This window comes from Podarcis melisellensis, assembly GCF_964234715.1.
Source record: "Podarcis melisellensis genome assembly, chromosome: 4".
Classification (NCBI taxonomy): Eukaryota; Metazoa; Chordata; class Lepidosauria; order Squamata; family Lacertidae; genus Podarcis; species Podarcis melisellensis.
The window spans coordinates 82,703,670-82,726,974 of NC_138531.1; the positions used below are offsets into that span (position 1 = coordinate 82,703,670).

General features: G+C 44.8%; 1 protein-coding gene across 9 annotated transcripts in view; it reads left to right on the forward strand.

Annotated features, from left to right (window-relative positions):
- The window catches only part of EXPH5 (exophilin 5), a 55,177-nt gene that overhangs the window by 25,275 nt on the left and 6,597 nt on the right, over nucleotides 1-23,305 (forward strand). For 2 of the 9 annotated variants that reach the window (XM_081909538.1, XM_081909537.1), the window contains exons 2-5: nucleotides 4,905-5,062; nucleotides 6,271-6,433; nucleotides 17,679-17,736; nucleotides 20,237-20,363. In XM_081909538.1, the coding sequence (XP_081765664.1) occupies nucleotides 5,014-5,062; nucleotides 6,271-6,433; nucleotides 17,679-17,736; nucleotides 20,237-20,363 (397 nt within the window). In that variant the 5' untranslated portion in view covers nucleotides 4,905-5,013. The other 7 variants (XM_081909541.1, XM_081909544.1, XM_081909545.1 and 4 more) reach the window with 7 other exon arrangements.

Below are 23,305 nucleotides of genomic sequence, written 5' to 3' on the forward strand. Positions count from 1 at the left end.
AGGGGTCCTCAGATCAGTGTCAGAGGTGGGGTCCTGCTAGGGCTATCTCATGCTATTTCTCTTCTGAAAAGAAATGTGTTTGTGACAGCAGGAATTCAGGAAATTTGAAATGGAATAGGAATGCCCGTGTGTGTGATGCACACATACATATCTCAATGCAAACACTTTCAATATTTAAACTGATCCCTTCACTGTTATTTGAACAGGTGGGCTTTTAAAAAAATAATTGCAGCAATAATTGCAATTTCTTCCAACTTGTAGATAGGTTGACTGTTTGACAGGCTGTCAGACTAGGAATCTGTGTCCTCTTTTTATCTGTGAACCCTTAGATCTCCAGGCAGCTAAAAGAGGAGCAATTTGTGTGTGCATGGAGGGGATAATTCTGTCTTCTCAGATCTGACAGTCTCCCTCTGGCAACCTGTTATAAAGTTTCATAGGGTTCGGCTTGGCAAAGAAATCTGATCAGCCCACGCTTCTGCCCAGAGGTGGATCCACAAAAGTTTTAACAGGGGAGATGAAACATTTGAGTTTAGTGCAGACAAAATGGCAGTTTAGGGGATAACAGCAGCAGAAGAGAGAGAGAGGCACTTAGGTGATCTAACAATGTTCTGAATCATAGCTTTGGAGTAAATAAACACGGTGAAACAAGTACTGAAAAATCACAAGGAACGCACAGCTCAAGAACCGCTAGGCAGTGTCAAAGGCAGCTCTAGGGTAGGAGAATGATCCTGGCTGCTTTTTTCTTTGGCCTGCATGCAATATTTATCTAACGTCTATTTGGAGATTATATGCTTCCCAAGTGTTCTCTTGCTCCTAAATGCACCTTACACAGGACTGTGGTCTGTATCACTTCAGAGTGCAGGTGGGTGTGCCGTTTTTTAATGTCCCAAATGTTAAAAAGAAAAACCTCAAACATCCCTTCAGTTAAACAATAACCACCTAGCAGAACAATAGCCACCAGTTGCTAATGTGCAAGTACCGGTACTTGTCTGGAATGAAAAATGGGTTGCAATCATGGTTACCCATCCCAAGCCTGCAGGTAGTTTCAGTGGCCAGATGAGAAAGTATTTGGTCAGTCTCTATTCTAAGTCAGAGGTTGTGTTGTGTGCACAAAACCATCCACACCTAACATTGTTTTTTTAAAATGCCTTTGCTGCATCTGCACACCCTAAGGGTGTGGATTTAGAGAATTTTATGCGGAATTAGGCACTGGCCCACTGAGATTCTGGCACAACTACTTAAGGAATGCAGCTAAAGCAGAGGAGTGCCAGAAAGATAGGAGTGAAAGTTATTTGCACAATCTTTTTCCTAGCGTCTGCAGAATTACCGTATTTTTTGCTCTATAAGACTCACTTTTTCCCTCCTAAAAAGGAAGGGGAAATGTGTGTGCGTCTTATGGGGTGAATGCAGGCTGCACAGCTATCACAGAAGCCAGAACAGCAAGAGGGATTGCTGCTTTCACTGCGCAATGATCCCTCTTGCTGTTCTGGCGTCTGAGATTCAGAATATTTTTTTTCTTGTTTTCCTCCTCCAAAAACTAGGTGCGTCTTGTGGTCTGGTGCGTCTTATAGAGCGAAAAATGCGGTGGATAACCTTGTTGTGCTTTCCATCCAAGGGAAGAATAATAATTAAGCTTCTGTTCAGTGTTAGAAACACAGATATATAAGGTAGGCGCCAAATGGCCCCTTAAACCAGGGTTATCGTTGCCAAAATAAAATGCCTTGTTGCCATTTAGGGAGCAGACAGCTCGAAAGTCGTATATTTCAATATAACTTTTGGGTTCCTGAAATTCATTCTGATTGTGCAGATAAAATATAATGGATAGAATTATACAGGATGTGTTTCTAGTGTGTGGAAAGGGTCAGGATCCAAGGATCTCCAGGCATGCGCCTCCAGATGGTGGAGTTGTCAGGTGCTATCCTGGTGCCTGGGCATCTTCACTTGGTTGCAGTTTGCCAATAGCCAGGTGTAAAATTCGCCTGGCGCATTTCGAACACTGCTCCTGTTTTGATTCATACTTGAGGTTTTTCCTGTAGAATATAATGAATCAGGTCCTCAGAGGGTCAGGCTGCAATCCAGACCTTTGATCTACCATGCTGGGTGTTGGATTGGGTGGAGCTCTGTTTACACATACATGTTTGAACTCACATGCATGTCCAGCACTCAGATGTATTCATGCACACACTAACAAGAGGTTGCATCCATTACGAATATGTGTTTTACCCTTAACCTTATGCCCACAATAAGTTCCCACACAAACAGAATAAAGAAAGCTTGGTTTATTATATGAAATGCAAATGACAGAATATATGTTTGTTTGTCCCAACACACATCGCTTTATGCTTGTTGACATTCAAGTGTGTTTACCATTTTATAACAATCTGTTTCTTCTTAACTATACCAGTGACAGACTGTGGGAGGGTAATATATATCTGTATGTAAATCAAAAGCTGTACCAATAATATATGCACACCAGGGGGCAGGATGAGGTCGCATTCAGTTTTGGCATTGTCTAATTTGTTATGTAAAATGTACTGCAACTTCATGGGTGTTGCAGAAGGTGCTCTTTCAAAAATAGCCATTCCAGGTTCAGCATGTCGACACACCAAGTGAGAAAAATAAGTGTTAAAGATTAACAGACCAAACCCAGGGCATGTTTACTCAAGAGTAAGTCCAGCTAGAGTCAAGTTGCCATAACACTCCTCTCTCAGGGCAGCAAGATTCGGCTGAGTGCCAATACTGTTGTGTATACAGGAGAGCACTGGATCTTTTTTAAAAATCACATTGACTTGAAATTTAGCTTAGCTTTCCTTGAATGGTGTAGGCCACTGTGGAGGAAGTGACCTGTCTCTCAGTGGCCCATGCCATTTAAGGGACCTTTACTTGAAATGTGGCTTAGTTTAGTTTACAATTTCATTTTAAACATGGTTGGGGTCTCTTACACTCAGGTATCACACTGGGGGAGCACATGTACAGCTGCCGAGGTCATAAAGATGATTTTGGCTGCAATCCTATGCATTAAGAGGTCATTCAAAGGGGGCATATAGCACCTTAGATCTCCCTTTCCAAATTTGGGGAGAGAGAGCTTCCATGTTGGATCATCACTCCCAACTGCTTCAGAAATGTCTGTGGTCCCTCAGGCATTGGAGTGCTGACATAAGTAGAACCAGAAATCATCTTCTTCTTTGGTGATCACTCATAGCCAAGTAAGGTTGTCTTCGATGAACACTGTCATGGAAATAGGGTGAGTGTGTTGCGGTGTTATATTAAAATATAGTCCGGCCCACCACATGGTCTGAGGGATGGTGGACCGGCCCACGGCTGAAAAAGGTTGCTGACCCCTGGCGCCTTGAACTATGGAGGCAGGTGATGGAGGAGTTCTGTCGCTCCTAACAAAGCTGTCATAGTTACTGCCCCACAGATCCAAATGATGGTTGCGCAAGTTTGTGGCAAGCTACCTTGAGTACAGAGTAAAAGAAGGGAGAAAGATAAACCAGTAAATAAACTGCACTGCATATGCTTGTGGCTGCTGGGACAACTATGATGTCTTGTAGTACTTCCCATCACACATACACAATGCGGTGCATTTATTTGTGAATTGAACTTGATATTTTTTTTGTAGTACATTGGAGCATTCAGCTATTGAATATCATGATATTACTAGACGTGAAATATGAACGTGTGTGTGTGTGTGTCACATTTTCAACTCTTAACAATCAGTGTAGCAGACCTTACTGGGATCAGATCCTGGGTCTAACAATCACACTGCCGTCTTGCAAACTGCAGAAAAGGCAATATAGTCACAGTTGTTTGGAAATCGTGCCCTCTAGTTTTTGGCCTCTAGAGGGGGTGCAATACAGCACTTTGAATATTATTTGACAGATGCCTGCCTGAAGCAGGGTGTGAAAGTGTACTATTGGCTAATCTAGCACTTTAGCAAAGGATTGCAGATGAAACCATGGCCTTTGACAACTAAAGCTGAGATGCGGCTGCTCACCAGGCTGCTGTCAGGGCCAGCTGCATTTTAGTTGCTGGTTTAAAATGTGCTTTGGTGTATTTTAATTGTTGTTTTTAACTGGTTTGTTTTTATTACCTTGCATTTTATAATTAGTGTTTTTAAATGTTGCAAGCCACCTTGAATCCTGGCATGGGATATATAAATATATTAAAAGCAAGAAACAAACAAACCACCTAGTAAATTGCTCTGACTTGAAGGTGATACTAGAGCAATGTCATCGCAAGGTCTGTTGTATCATCCTTTGCCACCACTGGGTGAACTGGGAGGAGGAGGATAACAATAACAATAATAATTTGCCCATCTGGCTGGGATAGCAGGTTAATACTAGCCTCTAAGCCAGGGATTGGCAACCTAAGGCCCATGGGCCACATGGACGCCGACGCTGGAAATCATGGTCAATCGCGCACAATCTGACCCACAGAAGGATCTCCACTGGCAGGCAAGGTAAACCTTGCCGACCCCTGCTCTAAGTATACCAGTACAGTGGTACTTCGGGTTAAGAACTTAATTCGTGCTGGAGGTCCATTCTTAACCTGAAACTGTTCTTAACCTGAGGTACCACTTTAGCTAATGGGGCCTCCCACTGCCGCGGTGCGATTTCTGTTTTCATCCTGAAGCAAAGTTCTTAACCCAAGGTACTATTTCTGGGTTAGCAGAGTCTGTAACCTGAAGCGTCTGTAACCCGAGATACCACTGTAAAGCAATTATGGGCTGGCAACTTTTGTGGGTGTATTTGCAACGCTCCTATATGTGCCTCACAGATTAGCATCCATTCCCTCCACCCCGTATAGGAGGAAGAGAAGACCACTCCTCCAGGGATGTTACTGAGAATATTAAAAGCAAACATAATTCCCAGTTAAAATCACGTATGTGTTCTCTTTCCTAGCAAACTTCACAAGGAAAAGGAAGATGCAACAGGACTACCAGGGGTGACCGGAGACTGGTTTGAAGAAATCCAGAAGAGAAAATTTCAGAATGAGGCTGATGTTGGCAAAATGTTCAAACAACCCCTAGTTCACAGACTGCGGAAGTCCATCGGAAATGGTGAGTCGCCACTCGTGCATCCAAACAAGGCCACCTCCAACTATAAAAATGGGAGATATATGACATTACGAGTTTTAAGGAAAAGGAACAGTCACCAGAGATTTTTCAGGTGGAAGTAATATCTGAAAGTAAAGCACATTAAAAGGCAGTTTGGCAACTTAGCTGTAGCTTCTCTGGAAATGTGTTGTCAAGCTGCTACAGTGAGCGTTATCTGATCGAATTGCCTCAGCGCTGGCCTTTGTGACAGGAAGAGCATTTAAGAGCTTCATAGGGAAGGAAATTATATATTGTAGGGAAATATAAATATATACGTTGTGTATTGACTTATCACACTCAAGTGCTGTAGTCCTCCCGGAGATGAGAGAAATCAGGTCTCGGATAAAACAGTGCGCCTCTCCAATCTGCTTGTCAGGGGACAGGAATTCAATTTAGATAAGTGAAATGGATAGACAAAACCTTGACAAATTCAACGGGGCCCAGAAAGCAGGCAGGTGATGATGTGATCAGAATATCAGGACAGGAAGGTGGAGCCCGTCTGCTGTCTGGCTCGACACTGATACAGATGTAGGGGGAATTTCTCTCAGACTCTTGCTTTGATCAGTTTCTTAACTGTCCTGCATACTGCTGTGGACATTAAACAATGCTCAGATTCACCTTAACATTTTTTTATTCAGGTACCAAGAGAGAGGCATGCGCACACAAACACATACACACCCCTAAATATTTGTACAAAGTTTGTCGCGTGAAGCACAGGGTTTGCTTCCTCAAAGAAAATGGAAAATACAAAGCTTTAATAATGACGTTGAGTGTGGAAGGCTTTTTATAGATGCTAACTTCCTGTCCCCCATCCCATATTTGAGGCGAGGCTTCTGGAGACACGGCCTTTTTGGTAGCTGCACCCTAGTTGTAGAATTCTCTCCCCAGAGAGCTTCTCCTGGCAGCTACTTCTCATCGTTTTAGCAAAGGCCATTCTATTTTTACCAACCTCCTTATGCACAGTTTTTAATTGCTTTTTTTAAAAAAAACACGAATGTGGCTTTTAGCTTCTTTTCTTTTTCTGTATTTGCATTTTAATTGTTTTATTCCTTTTGTAAATTGCCCTGGGATTATGACTGAAAGGCTGTGTTGATGCTTCAAATAATAAATAAACCCAATTCAAAGGATTGGGGGGAAACAAATAATACTTATCATTTCAATTTCCTTTTCAGATGCAAAACCCTCCGCCCCGCCGATCCCGCAAGCCCAGAAGAATGCCTCCCCTTCCATCCTGGGAGGGCTGCGTATGCCTTTTGCATCTCTCTTCTCCTCCTTCAGAAAATCGAAACGGCAGCATTCAAAGCCTCTGCAAAAGCAGCCCCAATACCCTCCAAGGTGAGCTGGAAGCTTCCTGTCTGTGTGCATTCATTTGCTCTGGTTGCAAATCCAGATATTTGGGGGCCAGGTTGGAGTGAGCTGCTCTGTTGCAGAAAGCACTTTTCTGGGATTGGTGGAGAGGAGAGGTCTTCATTGTTAGCGGTTATTCCTGCCTGGCAAGTTAGACTAGACTCCCAACTCTATGATTCCATGAACTTTCATGAGCTTGTGCCTCATGAATTTGTTTCTTTCCTGTATCTGCCTCGGAGGATTTCACACTATGCTACGTTACAAATGTTGAAAGCTGCTTGACCGCCAGTGTCATACTTGCGTTCATCTTCCTCCTGCCTGGAAGCCTCTTGGGCTGGAGTTCTCTACCAATCCTCCTCCTACAGTGTGGTGTAGTGGTTAAGAGAGGTAGTCTCGTAATCTGGTGAATTGGGTTCGCTTCCCCGCTCCTCCACATGCAGCTGCTGGGTGACCTTGGGCTAGTCACACTTCTCTGAAGTCTCTCAGCCCCACTCACCTCACAGAGTGTTTGTTGTGGGGGAGGAAGAGAAAGGAGAATGTTAGCCGCTTTGAGACTCCTTCAGGTAGTGATAAAGCGGGATATCAAATCCAAACTCTTCTTCTTCTTTTCTGTAACATTTGAAGGTGTGGCTGCATCTCAGGGAGCAGGCAATTTGGACACAGCTGGAAGAGCAGCTGACCGAAATTTCTGGGAACATGACCCACGCTCACCTTCACCAAACTAGTTTCCTCCAGATGTTTTAGACTACAACTCATAGGAACATAGGAAGCTACCTTAAGACCATTTCACCATCCAGCTCAGTACTGCTTACACTGACTGGCAACAGCTCTCCAGGGTGACAGACAGGAGTCTTTTCCCATCCCTGTCTGGAGACGCCAAAGATCGATTGGGGACCTGCTCCATGCGAGCGTTCAGTCCGCCACTGAGCTCCTCCCTTAAAATCTGTTTTGACATAGCTATTCAGTAACGTCAGAATTGGTTGGCAGGGAAATCTGGTGGGCTGAAAGTAGATCACACTAGAGTAGGATATGTAACTACTTGCTAATTGCAGGGCGTGAGCAAAGCTAGTCTCTGGATCCTTCTGTTGTTGCTTTTATTTAATATGAAATTCACGTTGCATCTTATGCATTCCTTCCATGTAATTTGGTGTCTCCCCTTCTAAGTGCTCTGCACTCACACAGGAATTTCCTAATTTGTGTGTTGAGCATTTTTGTGCTCAAAAAGAATCTGGAGAAGCCCCTGCTTGCATACACCCATGCATAGTTAGAGCTGTCAGGGTGGAGGCCTCAAATCCTGTTTCATGAGGTGAGATGGATACTATAAGAGGCAGGGTCTTTTTGATGGTGGCGCCAAAACTTTGAAATGCCCTTCCTGCAAAAGCCCGCTAGGCTAGGTTCTCTCCTTGTTTGCTTTTAGACATGCACTGAAAGCTTTCTTATCTCATCAAGCTTTTAATAGCTAACTATCTGCTGCTTCTAAAGTTGGCTTTGCTTTTAACTGATGGCATCCCTCCTTTCTTTTATCTCCAAAGTTCACAGGGGCATGTGGGTGATTATGTAGCCAAACATCACCACCAACACCCAAAAGCGAGGCATCAGCAGGGTTGTGGAAGCCCTAAGGTTTGCAGAAGTACCAAAAAAATCTTTAGCGCAAAAGCAGCAAAGGAGTGGGGAACCTCCAAAACAAACCAATGATGAAGACTGAGTGTTTTCAGTGACCACAGAATATTAACTGACTGTTTGGGTGGTGAACTGGGAGTATTTTGGAGGACTCCCTCCATAATGCAAACATTTTGTCGCAGGTTCCACTTGTTTTATTAGTTATTATTGATAATAATAATAATAAAGCAGAATAAAAAATAAAAACCAAAATGGAGGGCACCCCATTGTCTACCCCATGACTAGGTGGAACTTTGGCATCATCTGCCAGGGCTCTTCTTATGTTCAAAGTACTATACAGTGGTACCTCGGGTTAAGTACTTAATTCGTTCCGGAGGTCTGTTCTTAACCTCAACCTGTTCTTAACCTGAAGCACCACTTTAGCTAATGGGGCCTCCTGCTGGTGCCGCGCTGCCGGAGCACGATTTCTGTTCTCATCCTGAAGCAAAGTTCTTAACCCGAAGCAATATTTCTGGGTTAGCAGAGTGTGTAACCTGAAGCGTATGTAACCCGAGGTACCACTGTAAATGAAATCCCATTAGCGGTTTTTATTTCTTTATTTTTGTGTGGTTTGTTTTGCATCTGCTCACGGTCTCCCTGCTTTAGCTGTCCCAGTCCTCCTCGCCTTGTTCTCCTCTCAAGTGTATGTTTCCTTTCTCGCTGTTGCTTAGAGGCATTGGGTTACGTGCAAACGGGGCTTTCCCTTTGGCGGCTGCGTGGGCTGGATTTGCTCGCTTAGCACCTTTCTCAGGGCCTCGGATGATGTCATGCTTCCCGGCCCAGGAGGGCATTTGGAACCAGTCCCACAGAGGTGTGCGGAGTGCCGTGCGAAGGAGCATAAACAAATAAGCCCGGCCACCGAACTGATTGCTAAATGCGGTATTTATGTCTTCTGCTTGAAAAATCCCCGCCTTCTTCAAAAGGTTGCTTTGCAATGGCGTTTGCTTTCAGAGCACTGAAATCTCTCTGGCACCATTAGGAGGAAGTTGTTTAGAAAGCAGGTGAAATTCCCTCGTCGGCACTGCCGTCCCGTCCTGCAGGTAGGCAGATCAAAGCTGCAGTTAAAGGCGCGAAAGCAGGCCAGGCCAGATTTTTACCCGGACACTTGGAAACCTGTCTCCACCTGCTTTAAGCAAACAGGTCTCTGGTTTTTTTTATTTTTGTGTGTGTCCTTTAGCAGGTGGGAGAGGAGGAGGGTCGATCGATGGATTGTTAGAGCAGTGGGAGAGGGGATGTTGTGGCTTCATTCTCTGCTGGGTTTTCTAAAAAGACGGATCCCATTTCGGAGAACAGAACTGTCAACGCAAGAACTGAGCATGTGTGAGAGGCTGCCTCCAGACTGCCAGATTTTTGCTTCCGAGCACAGACTGGCAAATTTGGGGAGACACAATTACAGTTAATCAAAGAGCTGCCCTAGTTCGGGGGTGGGGAACCTCTGCCCTGTGGGCCAAATTTGGCCACCAGGCCTCCCATTTGGCCTGGCAGGCAGTTTAAGGGAAGGCACACCCACCTGCCATACACAAGATACCACCTCTGGGTTGGGTAAGGGCAGGGCTTCAGAGGATCAACTGGGAGCTTAAAGTAGGCTCCCAGTTCTTTCTTTCTTTCGTTGCTGGAGCAAGCTGTACTCAGCTGATGGGCATGAGGAGGGTTGGTTCACAATGGGTGACCCTGCTGCTGTTGAATCTATATATTTAAATGCAGGAAATCTGCACCATTAATCCTCCTGCAACTTGTCCTCTTCGGTAAAGGGTAATTGCTAGGAAGGAAGTGTTTGAACAAACCCATCAATCTCAGGCAATGTTTTTACCCTGTGTGTTTATTAATACGTCCTTATTAGATATAATTCTTGCTCTGCATTCTGTAGCTTGGGCTTTTGGGGGGCGGGTTGCCAGTTCTTTAAAGCCGGCCCTGGGTTCTTTCGCTTGAAAATGGCAGCTTGACTTGCTGCAGTTAGCAAGTGATCTCCTTGAGCTCCTTGCCAAGGAAAAAGTTTCGCTTGCCAACTCCTGCATATTATCAAACCTCTGTTAAAGGACAAAAACAGGCTGGGCTGGTTTCCCCCCCTTCCCTTTTCTTTCTGGCCGGGTAGCAGCCCTGTCTAGCTTATTAATCCAGCTACCAAACTTCATGAAGCGAGGCAGACCGGCTCACTGGAAACTGGCCTCTGATGCCCTGATGTGGAATGGCAGCTGGGATATTCCTGAGCTCCATGGTAATTAAACATGTGGGCATTGGTAAACAGGCCTTTAATTTCAAAATGCTGACAGAAGCAATTGACATCTGCAGGATCCTTTTACTCTTCTGCCTCATAATTGGCCGAGGCAGCTAAGGTGGGTCTGTTTATTCTTTGAAGATCCCTAATAAAGGAGGGGAGGGGATCGTTCTAGTGTAATTAGGAAGAAACCTTTTAGAAAGGTGTCCAATCTCTCTTGAAAGAGAAACCTGTAAGAAAGCAATCCTGTGGTACGAGAAAGTCAGAATTTGGAAGAGATGAGAAAGAAATCCTGAAGGCAAGTTCAAAAATAGAATTAAAAAAAAAATTATATACAGTGTGGTTAAAATTGCCTGCCTGCCCCAGAGTCAAATCCTTTCACTCTTCAAAGTAAACCTAAGAAGCTAGTTTTGCTAACCTGGGTTGTAATTCTGTACACACTTACCTGAGATTAAGCATACTGAGTGGAGTGAAACTTAATTTTGAGTAAACATGCCCAGGTTTGAGCTGTTGTCATTTGATTTTCAGAGCCTGTATGAAGCAGAAATTTGAAAAGTAAAAAACCTTTCATACTGCAAGATCTACTGAGGCTGTTCTGGCTAGTTTCAGACCCTTATGTCATAATATGCCTTGCTTACTTCTGGCATGTGAGAAGTGTCAATGATGTAATTTGATTTACAGCAGTAGTTTTATTGGGGCAACCTGACTTTGTATGTTAACTTCTGTTCAAAAGCAAGTATTTTATGGGTAATGTTCATGCACAAAAGCAGAAGGGCACCTTAGCCTTGGTGGACTGACTTCAGCAGGGACATAGGCTATGAAAGCTTGTGCCATAATTATGTGGAACCTTATTTGTCATTTTATTGTTTTGCATTGGGTAGCTTTCCACATCCTGCCAAGCCCCACAGATGATCTGCCGTGAGCCTGTCTTTTAATTAATCTGTGTTTTTATTGTTTGTTGCAACGTAGACGTTATTGTTTTCAATAATTTGGAAACTGCCTTGAGCGTTTACTTAAAGGGCAAAGTGTAAGGGAGGGGAAAAGACAAAGTTAATAAAACAGAGGTCCAGGACTTGAGAGGCTGAAACAGCGTATGCAGAATGAGGTGCTTGAGATGTGGGAAGAATGTGCCCAGGAGGTTACAGGAGGCAAGCGATTCCAAGACAATGCGGTTTTCAGATTTAAGGGTTGCAGAGTGGGGGAACTCCAGAACCTGAGATAGAGAGAAGCAGGACCCGTAACAAACCGTTGCGGTATAACCTCTCTCCCCATAGGAGTGCTGCACTTCAAGGTTCCATGACTACTGAAGATGATCGGTCTTCATTGGGCTATGTTTGTTTTGGAGTTTCATGTGCTCACTTAAGTGCCTCCTCCCCCCCCCAAAAAAAGACTTCTTGTACTTCTGCAACTCTGAATTCTACCAAGCATCATGATACCTACCTCTTCTCTCCCAGTGGCCCCATTTGGGCTCCATTTCTGCTGGTGATGAGTGGCATGGGGCTGCAGCCCGAGAGTTGCTTGACTTGCTCGGTCACCTATCAGCTCCTGACTCCATGGAAGCAACTCCAGTTTCTGCTTTTTGGCTAGAAGTCATAATAACTCAGGAAACTGGTACCCATTCCTTGAATATTCCCATCACTCAAGATTTAGGGTTCTCCTTTGGTCCTGAAACGTATCCCTATGAGCGCATCTGCTGAAAAGGTGTTAAAAGGGTACAGCAGCCTGAGTCTGATTTGCATCTGGCCACCTACACCAGGCCTAAGGAACCTGTGGTCCTTCAGGTATTGCTAGATGACACCTCCCATCTTCCCTAACCATTGCCCTACTGACTAGGGCTGATGGGAACAGGAGTTGAGCAACATTTAGAGGGCCAAAGGTAACTTAGCCCTGACCTCTCTGTGTTACAGGCTTCTGATGTCAATGTACAGCCTCATTCTGACCTGGTATGGTAACTTCCTATTTCATCCATCTAGCCTAGTTTCTTTTATTTTGATTGGCAGTAGTTCTGGGGGTTTTTTTGCCTGCCATGTGGAACACTTTTTACTGGAGATACTAGGGATTGAGCCTGAAATGTGTCCTCTTCCCATAACCACATCTTTTTAAAATAATAATATTAATAGAATTTTATTTATATCCCGCCCTCCCCAGCCGAAGCCGGGCTCAGAGCGGCTAACAGCAGTAAAATGATATAACATTTTCAGTGTTCCTTAAACACAGTGTGCAAATTCTAATTCTGAAAATGTTCACCTGGAGTCTGAGGCACTTGAATTAGCCTTAACAATACTATTTTTCAAGAATGTGCATTGTATCTAGGAAATAGTCGTTCACTGGACATCAGGGCTTATATTTCAACAAGGAAATGCTATTTAGTAAAAGTGCTTCAGCTGCTTGCATGAGACTCTGTGGGCCAATTTCTGGGCCTGGAATATCCAAGTCAGAGCATCAACATACTTCCCCTCCAAACCTCCTTGACCTATGACCTATGAGGTGGCAGGCATAAAGTCAACAGGCACATCCTTTCCCGCCATGGGAGGGGGTGTGGTGGAGATGAGAAACTTCACCTGTTGATTTTCTGCCTGTCAACAGCCCTGAAAAACACAGGAATGGAAGAGTCAGTTGTTAAACGCAAAAGGAGGCAGACAGGCACACACCCCAACCCTGCAAAGCTGTAGAGCAAGAAAATAGATCCTGCCTGGATCTCTCCAACCGCCTGTCGGTTGCAGAAATAAAAAAAAAAAAAAGCGCAAGCACTTTATACCTTTCAACTTGTTCTTCCCTGCCTGCAAGGCGCATTACAAATAAATGACAAAGCGTTTGGGGAGGGAAGGCTCATGCAGGCACCCGGAGCATGCCAGCGAGCCAGTTTATACTTGCTGCCGGAGTGTAATAAAGTCAGCTTGCTTGAATGCACAAGCAGCTCCTGAGGACCAAAGGACGGTGTGGGAAGGCAGCAAGGAGGGGGGGGGGGCGTGTCGGAGAATGCTCCAGTATGGTGGCTTCCGATGACAAGCGAACTGTGCGAAGGAACGGCAAGCTGAAAGGGAAACGGGACTGCCTGGCGCGGCCACCAGCAAACCCAGCCAACTCCGGCGAGGAGAGTGAGGCAGTGTGGTAAGCAAAACTCCTTCCAACCTCGAGAGAGAGCCTTCGGAAAGACCGTGCGGAGCTGCCCTAAGTGGCTTAGCACTCGCCCTGCTTATGTGCTCAGCCGAGTTCCACTGCTGTTGTTTGTTTGATGTAGAAAGTTGGATTAATCATCAAACAGTTTTATGGAAAGAGAAGGCCTACCCTATGCTCTGGAATGCTGAAGGGTGGCTAACTCTGCCCACCTCCAGTTCTTTGGAATAGCTGCTGGGCCTCTCTAACAGGTTATATGTCAGGTAGGAGCTGAGCAGGTGATTCTGCCCCCCCTCATAGGAAGCTTCCTTATATTGGCTCTGACTCCCTAGCTCATTAAGGTCTACAGGTTTCTCTGCCAGTCTTCCCTGGAGATGCCCAGGTTTGAAACTGGAATGTTGTGCAGGTCCGGACCAGGGAAAGTATTGGTTTGTTTCTTTTCTGCTTATGGTGATAAAACCCGGGGGAAGAGATGGCAACCCTAGTAAGTCATGTTGTGTGGTGTTTTGTTTTTTTTAAAAAAACAGTACAGTAGTTAAGGGAAGTGTTGGATTTACCACAGCAACATCGTGGGTGTTTTTTGATTGGCGCTTAATGTACGTCGGTAACTCGGCAGGGTAAATTCAGACTAATAATGTCTATAAAGATGCTTGTCAGTCCAGCCTCTCCCTCTCTCTCCTGCTCCTCCCCTTTAACAAATGACAGGTTGTTGCTCTGAAAAATGTGACAGGTGGAAACTTGCGGATTGTAAGGAATGATATTTTAAAGCCGGGAGTGATTCGCTGACCCTGTTGGTGCATTGCTTTCATTTCACACTTCTTTAAGTAGATGGATAACTCTAACCTGAAGCAAAATTTGAGGCAAACTGATTTGCCTCAATATTTTGGACTTCAATAGCCTGACGCTTAAGTCAGTTAATACGCTATACTTAAATTTGAACTGATTTAATCCCGTTGGGGATGGAAATGTTTTCAGCCCATGCACTTTGCCAGGATTGGTTAGGACCAGGCTACCTAGTAAGCTTTTTTGTTTAAAATCTGTAGTTTAAGAGGCTGCAAGGGCAGGATTTATCTGCAGTTCAGAATTAGGCCATTCAACCAGAGCCTCCCCTATATTAGGGGAATCTAAATCATAGAATCAAAGAATTGCAGAGTTGGAAGGAAGCCTGAGGGTTATATGGATACACTTTTTGTTAAAAGAAAATAAAAACATAGAAAAAATAATAATCAAGAATTAGCAAGTCTGTCGAGCAAAGAAGCACCAGACATCATACTTCCTTCTTGTGGTGGACAAGAGAGTCACCATACTGAAGTTCGTATCCCAGCTATGTATTTATAATTTCCCCTTTTGAAAGAATGGGAAACAGAGGCAAAGAAGTGAATTGTCTGGCATAAGGCGAGCCTTGAAGGGGTTTGTATTATTCCTTTTACTTCTGGCGATCACACTGCGTGGGCCTTTCCTTTGTAACCAAAATGGCACTATCCATGCACAAGGAACCCAAATGTACAAAAGTGTAAGAGATATTTAGAGGGAAAACTCAGATCCAAATGTTACCTTTTTTGAGGGGGGGAAACAGGGGTGGGTGAGGAAAGGACTAGAGTGTTTGTTGTCCTGAACACTGCAATGGCAGGTCCCACCTGTACTGATTATATGATAAAAAATTCATTCGTATGGTAGGTGTTGTGTATAGGCATATAAATGTAATATTTTATTCCTCGGCCTCCTCCCTGCTGCCCGCCTATTCTGACCTAGGCAGTGCAATCTGATGCATGCCTACGCAGAAGTAAGTGCCACTGGATGCGGCAGGACTGGCTTTCAAGGTGACATGCAGAGGCTTGTGCCATCAGAGCTGAGTGCGCCTGGAAAAGCATTAGAAAACCAGCTAGAGAAATGAAAGATGCAAGGAGGAATACTTAACTGGGAACGCTTTCCAAAAGTGTAAGGTTTAAGCAACAGCTCTAAGCTCAAAGCCTTACTAGGGAGTAAGGCCTATTGAGACTTACTTCTCTGAGTAAACATGCTTAGAACTACAGTGTTAAAGAAGCAGAAGGATTTTTTAAAAAAATATTGTTTTGCTTTCTGTTCTGAATGTACAAGGCTCTAATGAGCGCAGGCAATGTAAATCTACTCTACTAATTGTTTCGTGTGGCACCTGTTTTGGGAGTTTCTTTCGTGAATTCTGTACAGTGGTACCTCGGGTTACGAACTTAATTCGTTCTGCAGGTCCGTTCTTAACCTGAAACTGTTCTTAACCTGAGGTACTACTAATGGGGCCTGCTGCTGTGCTGCCGCTGCACGATTTCTGTTCTCATCCTGAAGCAAAGTTCTTAACCCTAGGTACTACTTCTGGGTTAGCGGAGTCTGTAACCTAAAGTGTCTGTAACCCAAGGTACCACTGTATACTGAGACTTGCTCAGTGCTTGACAATCACCACCCGTATGTCTGTATGTGTTTTGTAGGTTTTCTCAAGGTATGTAGAAGCAGCAGAAGGTTTACTGAATAGAAGTTGGTGACTTACCATACATGACTGATGGGCTGAGATCCAGTTACGTGCAGTGTAGGCCTGCCCTAATTCAAGATTCCTCCTCTAAGCTAGTTAATTGATCCGTTAATCTCCCCATTCACAAAGCAAGTAATTAGAATTGATAGCACAGTGGGTGTGATGTTGTGAGACTCTTGAGGAAAGGTAACTGGTTCCTCATTGCGCAATTAATATAATTTTGTATTGTCTGAGGGAGGGGAAATCTTACACATTTGGCCTGATCCACGGAGCTATGGGACCTGAAGAAGAGTGTACACGCCTGCCTGTGGGAAAACAGTGACACTTGCAGATCCCTGTGGGGTATCCCGTGGCATTATATGTAGTATGAAACTGCTCAGTGTTGTGTGCCCACCTGTCATGGACTGGCTGGGTGCAGAGGAGGTCCCAGCCGAGGAGCCCTCAAGGGAACCCCCAGGGGAAAGAAGCACAGAGCCAGGGTGTTGGTGGGACGACGGACTGGTCGAAGGGAGAAGAGGGAGCAGACTGGGAGGAGGCAGTGTCGGAAGCTGAAGAGGCAACAGGGTTTAGTGAGCGGGAAGAGTCTGTGACAGAGAGCACTCCAGAACCAGAGGCTAGAGAGAAGGGGGACCAGCTCTCCTCCCCATTGGTCTCCCAGAACATGCAGAGAAATGACAAGAGCAGAGCAGAGATTGGTAGCACGCAGACACAATCTATGATTGCTTTGGGGGGGTGGGACCCTGTAGAAGAGGGAACTTAGGCAACTGGAAAGGTGAGGACCTTCATTCCTCACAACAGCCTCATTGGGGCAAGAGCTACTGGGAAGAGTTGCTGGGATCGGTAGCAACTGTTTTGCTTTCTTTGAATAAAGAGCTAACTTCACAGACATCGGTGTTTTTATATCACTGACCTTCAGCTGATTCCAGCTCCTGACACCACCGTGGATCAAGCAGTGATGTGCTTGGGGCAGGACATTGGGGGCAGAAGTCAGGGGCCTCATTCTGCAGAATAAGCAGGAGACCACCAGCACCCAACCCAGCGGGGCTGACTTACTGCATTTTTTTATTATTGTCATTATTTTTATTATTATTGTCATTATTGTCATTCCATTCATGAACTGCTTCCTAGGAAACCTCTTGAAGCAATTTAACCGGAAAAGCATGCATGTGTTGTGCATAAATTCATTTTAATTGTTTATTCTAAGGGTAGTCAGTGTGCTGAACCAGGGAGCTGGACTGAGCTATGGAAGGGACCACAAGGGTCATCTAGTCTAACCCTTTGCAATGCAGGATCTCCCCCCCCCAACATGGAGCTCAAACCCATCACCCTGAGATTAAGAATCTCATGCTCTACCGACTGAGTTATTCAGCAAGCAGCCTAAATGTTTTAATGGTGGTGTCTTCCCCAGAAATACCAAATTCTGAGCAGAGCATTGATGTGGGATACTTAGTAATCACAGCCCAAGATTTATAGGAAGAAATAGAAGGAGGAGGCTTTTAAAACAAAAGCAGCCCAATCCTGGGCATGTTTACTCCAAAGTAAATTCCACTATGTGTGGTCGGTCTGACTCCGGAGAAATGTGCCCAGGATTGCAGCTGAATTCTTCCTTCTTCCCCATCAACTGTACCTTCCTAGGAAGCTTTTCACGGGATATTAAGGCAAAATAATCAAGTGCTGATTCCTTGTAATCCCCCCCCCCCCCGTTTTATCTTCAGAGCAACCATTTAAATTCTTTCTTGCAGATATGACCCCTTTGCTGCGGGCTCCCACATGTCTTCCAAGGTGGAGGAAATGGCAACGGTGAGTCACTTAACTATTTTATTAACCTATAAATGTCCATTTAATTAACACTTGCTTGTGCTGTGAGTTTTCTTGCTCTCCACACCACCTTCCTTGCTGTCACTGGTGGGGAGCTGCACATTTTAATGGCACAGGGGCATTATACTTTGACTTGGGCTTTGGAGATGTTGTCCTGGGCTCCTCCTTGTACTCATGGCTCTGTGTTTATTTTTGTCTACTGATTATGCCACAGGTGTGACTCTGCCAGTGACTGTTGCTATTGCATCACACATCACTGTGTGTGATTTTGTCATTATTGGCTGTTACCACTTTGCTAAAATAATAATTATTTTCACAAAGGTATCCAAAACAGAGCAAAAATCATTTTTTAGGCGCATTTAAAGGTGACCAAATGCAGGTGTAAATACACACAAGGTGATATCAGTTGGAAGTGAAATGCAGAAAGAGCAGATAGGGGCAATCATGTTGCCAATAACGACTGTTCACGATGACCGTGCAGGTGATAACACAAACATCCTGGCATCGGTAAGCTAATTAACACACGTAGTGTAATAAAAAACCCGCTATCCCAATTAAAGCCACAGTTGATAGACTGGAACCTCTTGATAAATTGTAGTTCATCGGATTCCCATTGCATCCTGCCTTTTTGAAGTTCCTCTGTTTGAGAACATCCACCTTAAAAGTCAGCCACAGAGAGGCTGAAATGTTCCCACACTAGTTTTTTAATATTGCCATTTCAAATGTCAGATTTGTGACTGCTTGTTCATTCGCTTAGAGACTGCCCTGTGTATATTGTCTGTCTGTCTCTTTGCTACAGAAGGGCAGCTACTGGCAGGTGATATAGCATATCTTGGTAGTGACGCCTGCCCTGTGGAACGCCCTCCCAGCAGATATCAAGGCAATAAACAACTATTTTACTTTTAAAAGACAACTGAAGGCGGCCCTGTTTAGGGAAGTTTTAAAAGTCTGACGCTGTATTGTTTTTAATATTAGCTTGGAAGCCGCCCAGAGTGGCTGGGGAAACCCGGCCAGATGGGTAGGGTATAAATAATAAATTATTATTATTATTATTATTATTATTATTATTATTATTATTATTATTATACATTATTGGAATATGGGCAGAGGAATGAACCCTAGGTGTTGTGGCTGACTTCATTAGGGTTTGTTGCCTGAGTAGATATGGGTCATAACAGAGTCATAATAGTTACCAATTCTGTCATTGACTGCATTGCCTATGTCACAAGCGGAAGGCATGCAAGCCCGGTGGCCATGGTTTTTATTATTAATTCTTTTGACTTGGGCTGCTCAGCCAACTATTTTGTCCCTTGCTTTATGCCGGCTTGTTATGACCTCCTTCACCCCCTCGGGAAATGCAGAAATCATCGACAAAGTTGGTTCAGTGTCCTGCCATTTAATCTAACGCAGTGATTCCTGACAGAGACGGGATTATTGGGATTTTGGTTTTTGGAAAAATTAGGCTGCGGTGTTAGATGCATTCATCACTTCATGCCTGTTGGAGCAGGAACGGCCCAGTCAGCAATGACTCTTCGCGTAGGGTCTCTGCCAGTGTGTGGGTGGTGACATCATCTTCAGAACACCCTGGGAATTCCCATTTCATGCTGCAGCCCAAGTCTGAGAGGCATCACTATTGCCTAGTAAAGCTAGTGTCCTCCCAGAGCTCTGGCTGGTTAAACAGGGAAAAGGGAAGGGCACCAAAAGGCAAAAATAATGAGCTGCGTTGTCCTGCAGTTGCAAGGAAGATGCCCACCCATTGTGCTGGGAGCAGATCAGCAAGATGTGTGTGTATGTGTATCTTCAGGTATCTTCTTTGTGTGTCCATGACATGCCTCCAACTTTAATCCAGAGGAGCACTGTTCCCAAGGCATCAGAAGTTTAGTACACTTTTATTTGATCCAGCAATGAGTGGAGGAACTCAGGACCTTTGACTCCTGTGACTTATTAAGCCTTCAAGGCCTTCCCATTTGTATATAGCCAGGGTAGCCAATGTAGTGACCGACAGGTGATGTTGGACTCCAGTTCCCATCAGCCTCAGCCAGCATGTTGAATGGTCAGGCATGATGGGAGTTGTAGTCCAGCAACATTAGCTGCCCCGGCATATAGTATATACAAATAGCGAACTTCTTCTCTGAGTGTGGATTCTTATGTGCACCAAAAGGAGATAACTGCAGGCGCTGGGGAAAATCCCTGGTTAGCAGGGGTGCCAAAAAAGAAAGAAAGAAAGAAAGAAAGAAAGAAAGAAAGAAAGAAAGAAAGAAAGAAGCAAACAGTTGGGTTTTGAAGTAATGCAAAGCAATGTCGCTTTTATAGCCAGGCTGCTATTAAAATTATCAGTACAGTATGGTTCCTTCAGATAAGCAGGCGTTTCTTCATTTTCTTTTTTCGAATTGGCCAGTAATAAGCTGGCTTTGATCTGTTGCAGAGGTGAAGGAGGGGAACACAACTATTCATTTCCTTGATTTTGTCTTCACCACCACAGATTGAAACATGCGACAGCCCTTTGCCCTCTGAACTGGCAAAGAAGGGTCTGGATGCAAACCAAGCTGAGATGACAGATGACAACACATGTACATGGAACGAGCAGCTGGAAAATGAGCTCTTACGAGGTAAGCTCATATTTTCCCTTGCCATTTTTCTTAGATCAGGGGTCCACAAATTCAAACGGAGGGTTCTGGCACTAGGTTAATATGTCCACTGAAGTACCCTACCTTTGTCTTCTGGCTTTATAATAACAATTTGAATTTTCTTCATGTTCTTATTGTTATCATCATTATTAATTACCCACCCTTCACCCTAAGCTTCTAGGGCAAGTTACAACATGAAAACAAGTTTAAAACAAATAGCAATCGCAAAAATAAGGCAGGAACTAAAAACATAGACGGTCGGTGTCTTTGATTTCCCCTTTCTCAAGGTGGATTGTTCCAGCAGTTATGGTGTTTTCTTGCAGACACTGGCACCATCTGTCTGGACAAGAGCATAATATAGTGATTCAGGTTCAGACAATCTTCTAAAGCAGGCACAGGGAACCTCAGGACTGGGGTGCAAATGCAGCCCTCCAAGCCTTTCTTATCGGCCCCTGGGTATCTCTTGTGGCCGCTCCCCTTACCAGCCCTGCTTTGAACCTTCCTTGAGTGATGATGCCCAGCAGGAATGAGCCCTTGAACTCTGACGATGCTTCTGGCTTGTGTGGGTAGAAGATAAGCCCCTCAGGACTGCAGTATCTCAAGGACTGCCCCTCTCTCCATATAAGCCATCCCGGACCCTGAGATCGTCCTCTGAGGCCCTTCTTGGTGTGCTGCTTCCATGAGAGGCAACACAAGAACGGGCCTTTTCTGCAGTGGCTCCCCATTTGTAGAATGCTCTCCCCAGGGAGGCTTGCCTGGTGCCTTCGTTATCCACATTTAGGCAGCAGGCAAAAACATTCCTCTTCAACCAGGCCTTTGGCTGTTGTAACATCCTGTACTCTGTGGGAGGAGAGATTATTGGTTGGTTTTTGTTCCTATTTTTAATATGCATTTTGTCTTTTTATGCTGTGAACTGCCCTGACATCTACGTATGAAGGGCAGTGTACAAATTTAATGAATAATTAATATAATATAATATAATATAATATAATATAATATAATATAATATAATATAATATAATAATATATAGAGAAGGGCATGTAAGTGTGTGTGGAAACTAGCCTATTGTACACAGTAGTAATGCTAACAGTTGCTCCGCCCACTTTTGCCTCTGGCCCCTCCCACCACTGCCATGTGCCACCTGAAAAGGTGTCCGGAGGGGAACACAGCCCCCAGGCTACAAAAGGTTCCTACCCCTGGTTTAAAGAGTATTGAGGCTGAGCCCTCCTCCATGCTGTCACAACTCCCAGGCTCGCTGCCTAGTGAAATCAGAGATGTAGACAGCTTCTTCCAGTTCTTTTATTTAAATCAACAGAATACACAGAGAGACCATGAATTATGCTCCCCTCAGTCTCGAGAGTGGCCGCTCCACCCCCACCTCCCTTTACGGTACTTGCTAGCTTCCAAACCCCTCCTCGCTGCCTACAGTGGCCGGCGACAGAATCTTCCTGTCTCTGTTTGGTCTTCTGCTCTAAGATGCGATGGGATCACCTGGTCCTTGGAGAAGGAGGAGGTTCTACCAGGCTTTCAAGTGACGTAGTGTCCACTGTCTGCTGTACTGTTTCTCCCACTTCTGAGTCCTGTCTCTGTTCCCAGGACTAGAGCATCTGCTAGCTTGCTTCTGTTTCTCATCCTCCATTATTTCCCAGCTTCTTTGCTGCTGCTTTTGGGGTGTGTCTTGTCCGTTGCCACCACCACCAACTTGCTTTCTTACTTGCATTCATCTTCCTCCTGCCCAAAAGCCTCTTGGGCTGGAGATCAACGTGTCCAGAGGAGGGCAACCAAAATGGTCAAAGGCCTGGAAACGATGCCTTATGAGGAAGGGCTAAGGGAGCTGGGCATGTTTAGCCTGGAGAAGAGGAGGTTCAGGGGTGATATGATAGCCATGTTCAAATATATAAAAGGATGTCACATAGAGGAGGGAGAAAGGTTGTTTTCTGCTGCTCCAGAGAAGCGGACACGGAGCAATGGATCCAAACTACAAGAAAGAAGATTCCACCTAAACATTAGGAAGAACCTCCTGACAGTAAGAGCTGTTCGACAGTGGAATTTGCTGCCAAGGAGTGTGGTGGAGTCTCCTTCTTTGGAGGTCTTTAAGCAGAGGCTTGACAACCATATGTCAGGAGTGCTCTGATGGTGTTTCCTGCTTGGCAGGGGGTTGGACTCGATGGCCCTTGTGGTCTCTTCCAACTCTATGATTCTGTGATCTCTACCAGTCCTCCTCCTCTGCCCAGTCCCTGACACATGCCAGCTTTGGTGCAAAGATCCTAGCTAGTATTAACCTAGAGTTATGTCCGAGCCAGAGACTTTTAATGTCTGTTAAGAAGGCAGGAAAATAAACCTGCGTAGCTCTCTAGACTTGGGCTGTGCAGGTGGGTACAAGTAGCTCATTATCCTTGGCATCCCTGAGGGTGAAAGTATCCTCTGTAAATTGCTCTCGCTGCATTCTTGGCAGGTAGGATGCCTGGGTGACCTGGAATCAAATTTAATGTTTAACCCCAGTTAAAGGAGGCTAATGTACAACTGCTTGTTGACGGGGCAACTGAGCTCTCAAGTTCTTAAGAGATTTACAGCACTATTGCTATAGTTCATTAGCCCAGAATTGGGGGTCCAGATTCAGCCACCCTGTGAAGGCCAGTTTTGACAGATGGGTAGGGCTGCACACCCATACATTCACCCTCACACAAACACACAAGCAGCAACCCAGACATGTAGAGAGCATTTCTAGCTCTTCCACTCCAATGCTGGGCAGGGATAGCTAGAAACATGGATCAGATTGGGAGATAAAGTTGGTGGGTCACTCTCTGTGGTTTGGTGGCCGGTTTCAGCCTTTGAGTTGTCCACTTCTCTTCTAGGGAGCATAAAAGTAAAAGGAGGTCAGCTTTACCCAAAACACTTGTAATTGGATAAAGATTAAGTGTGA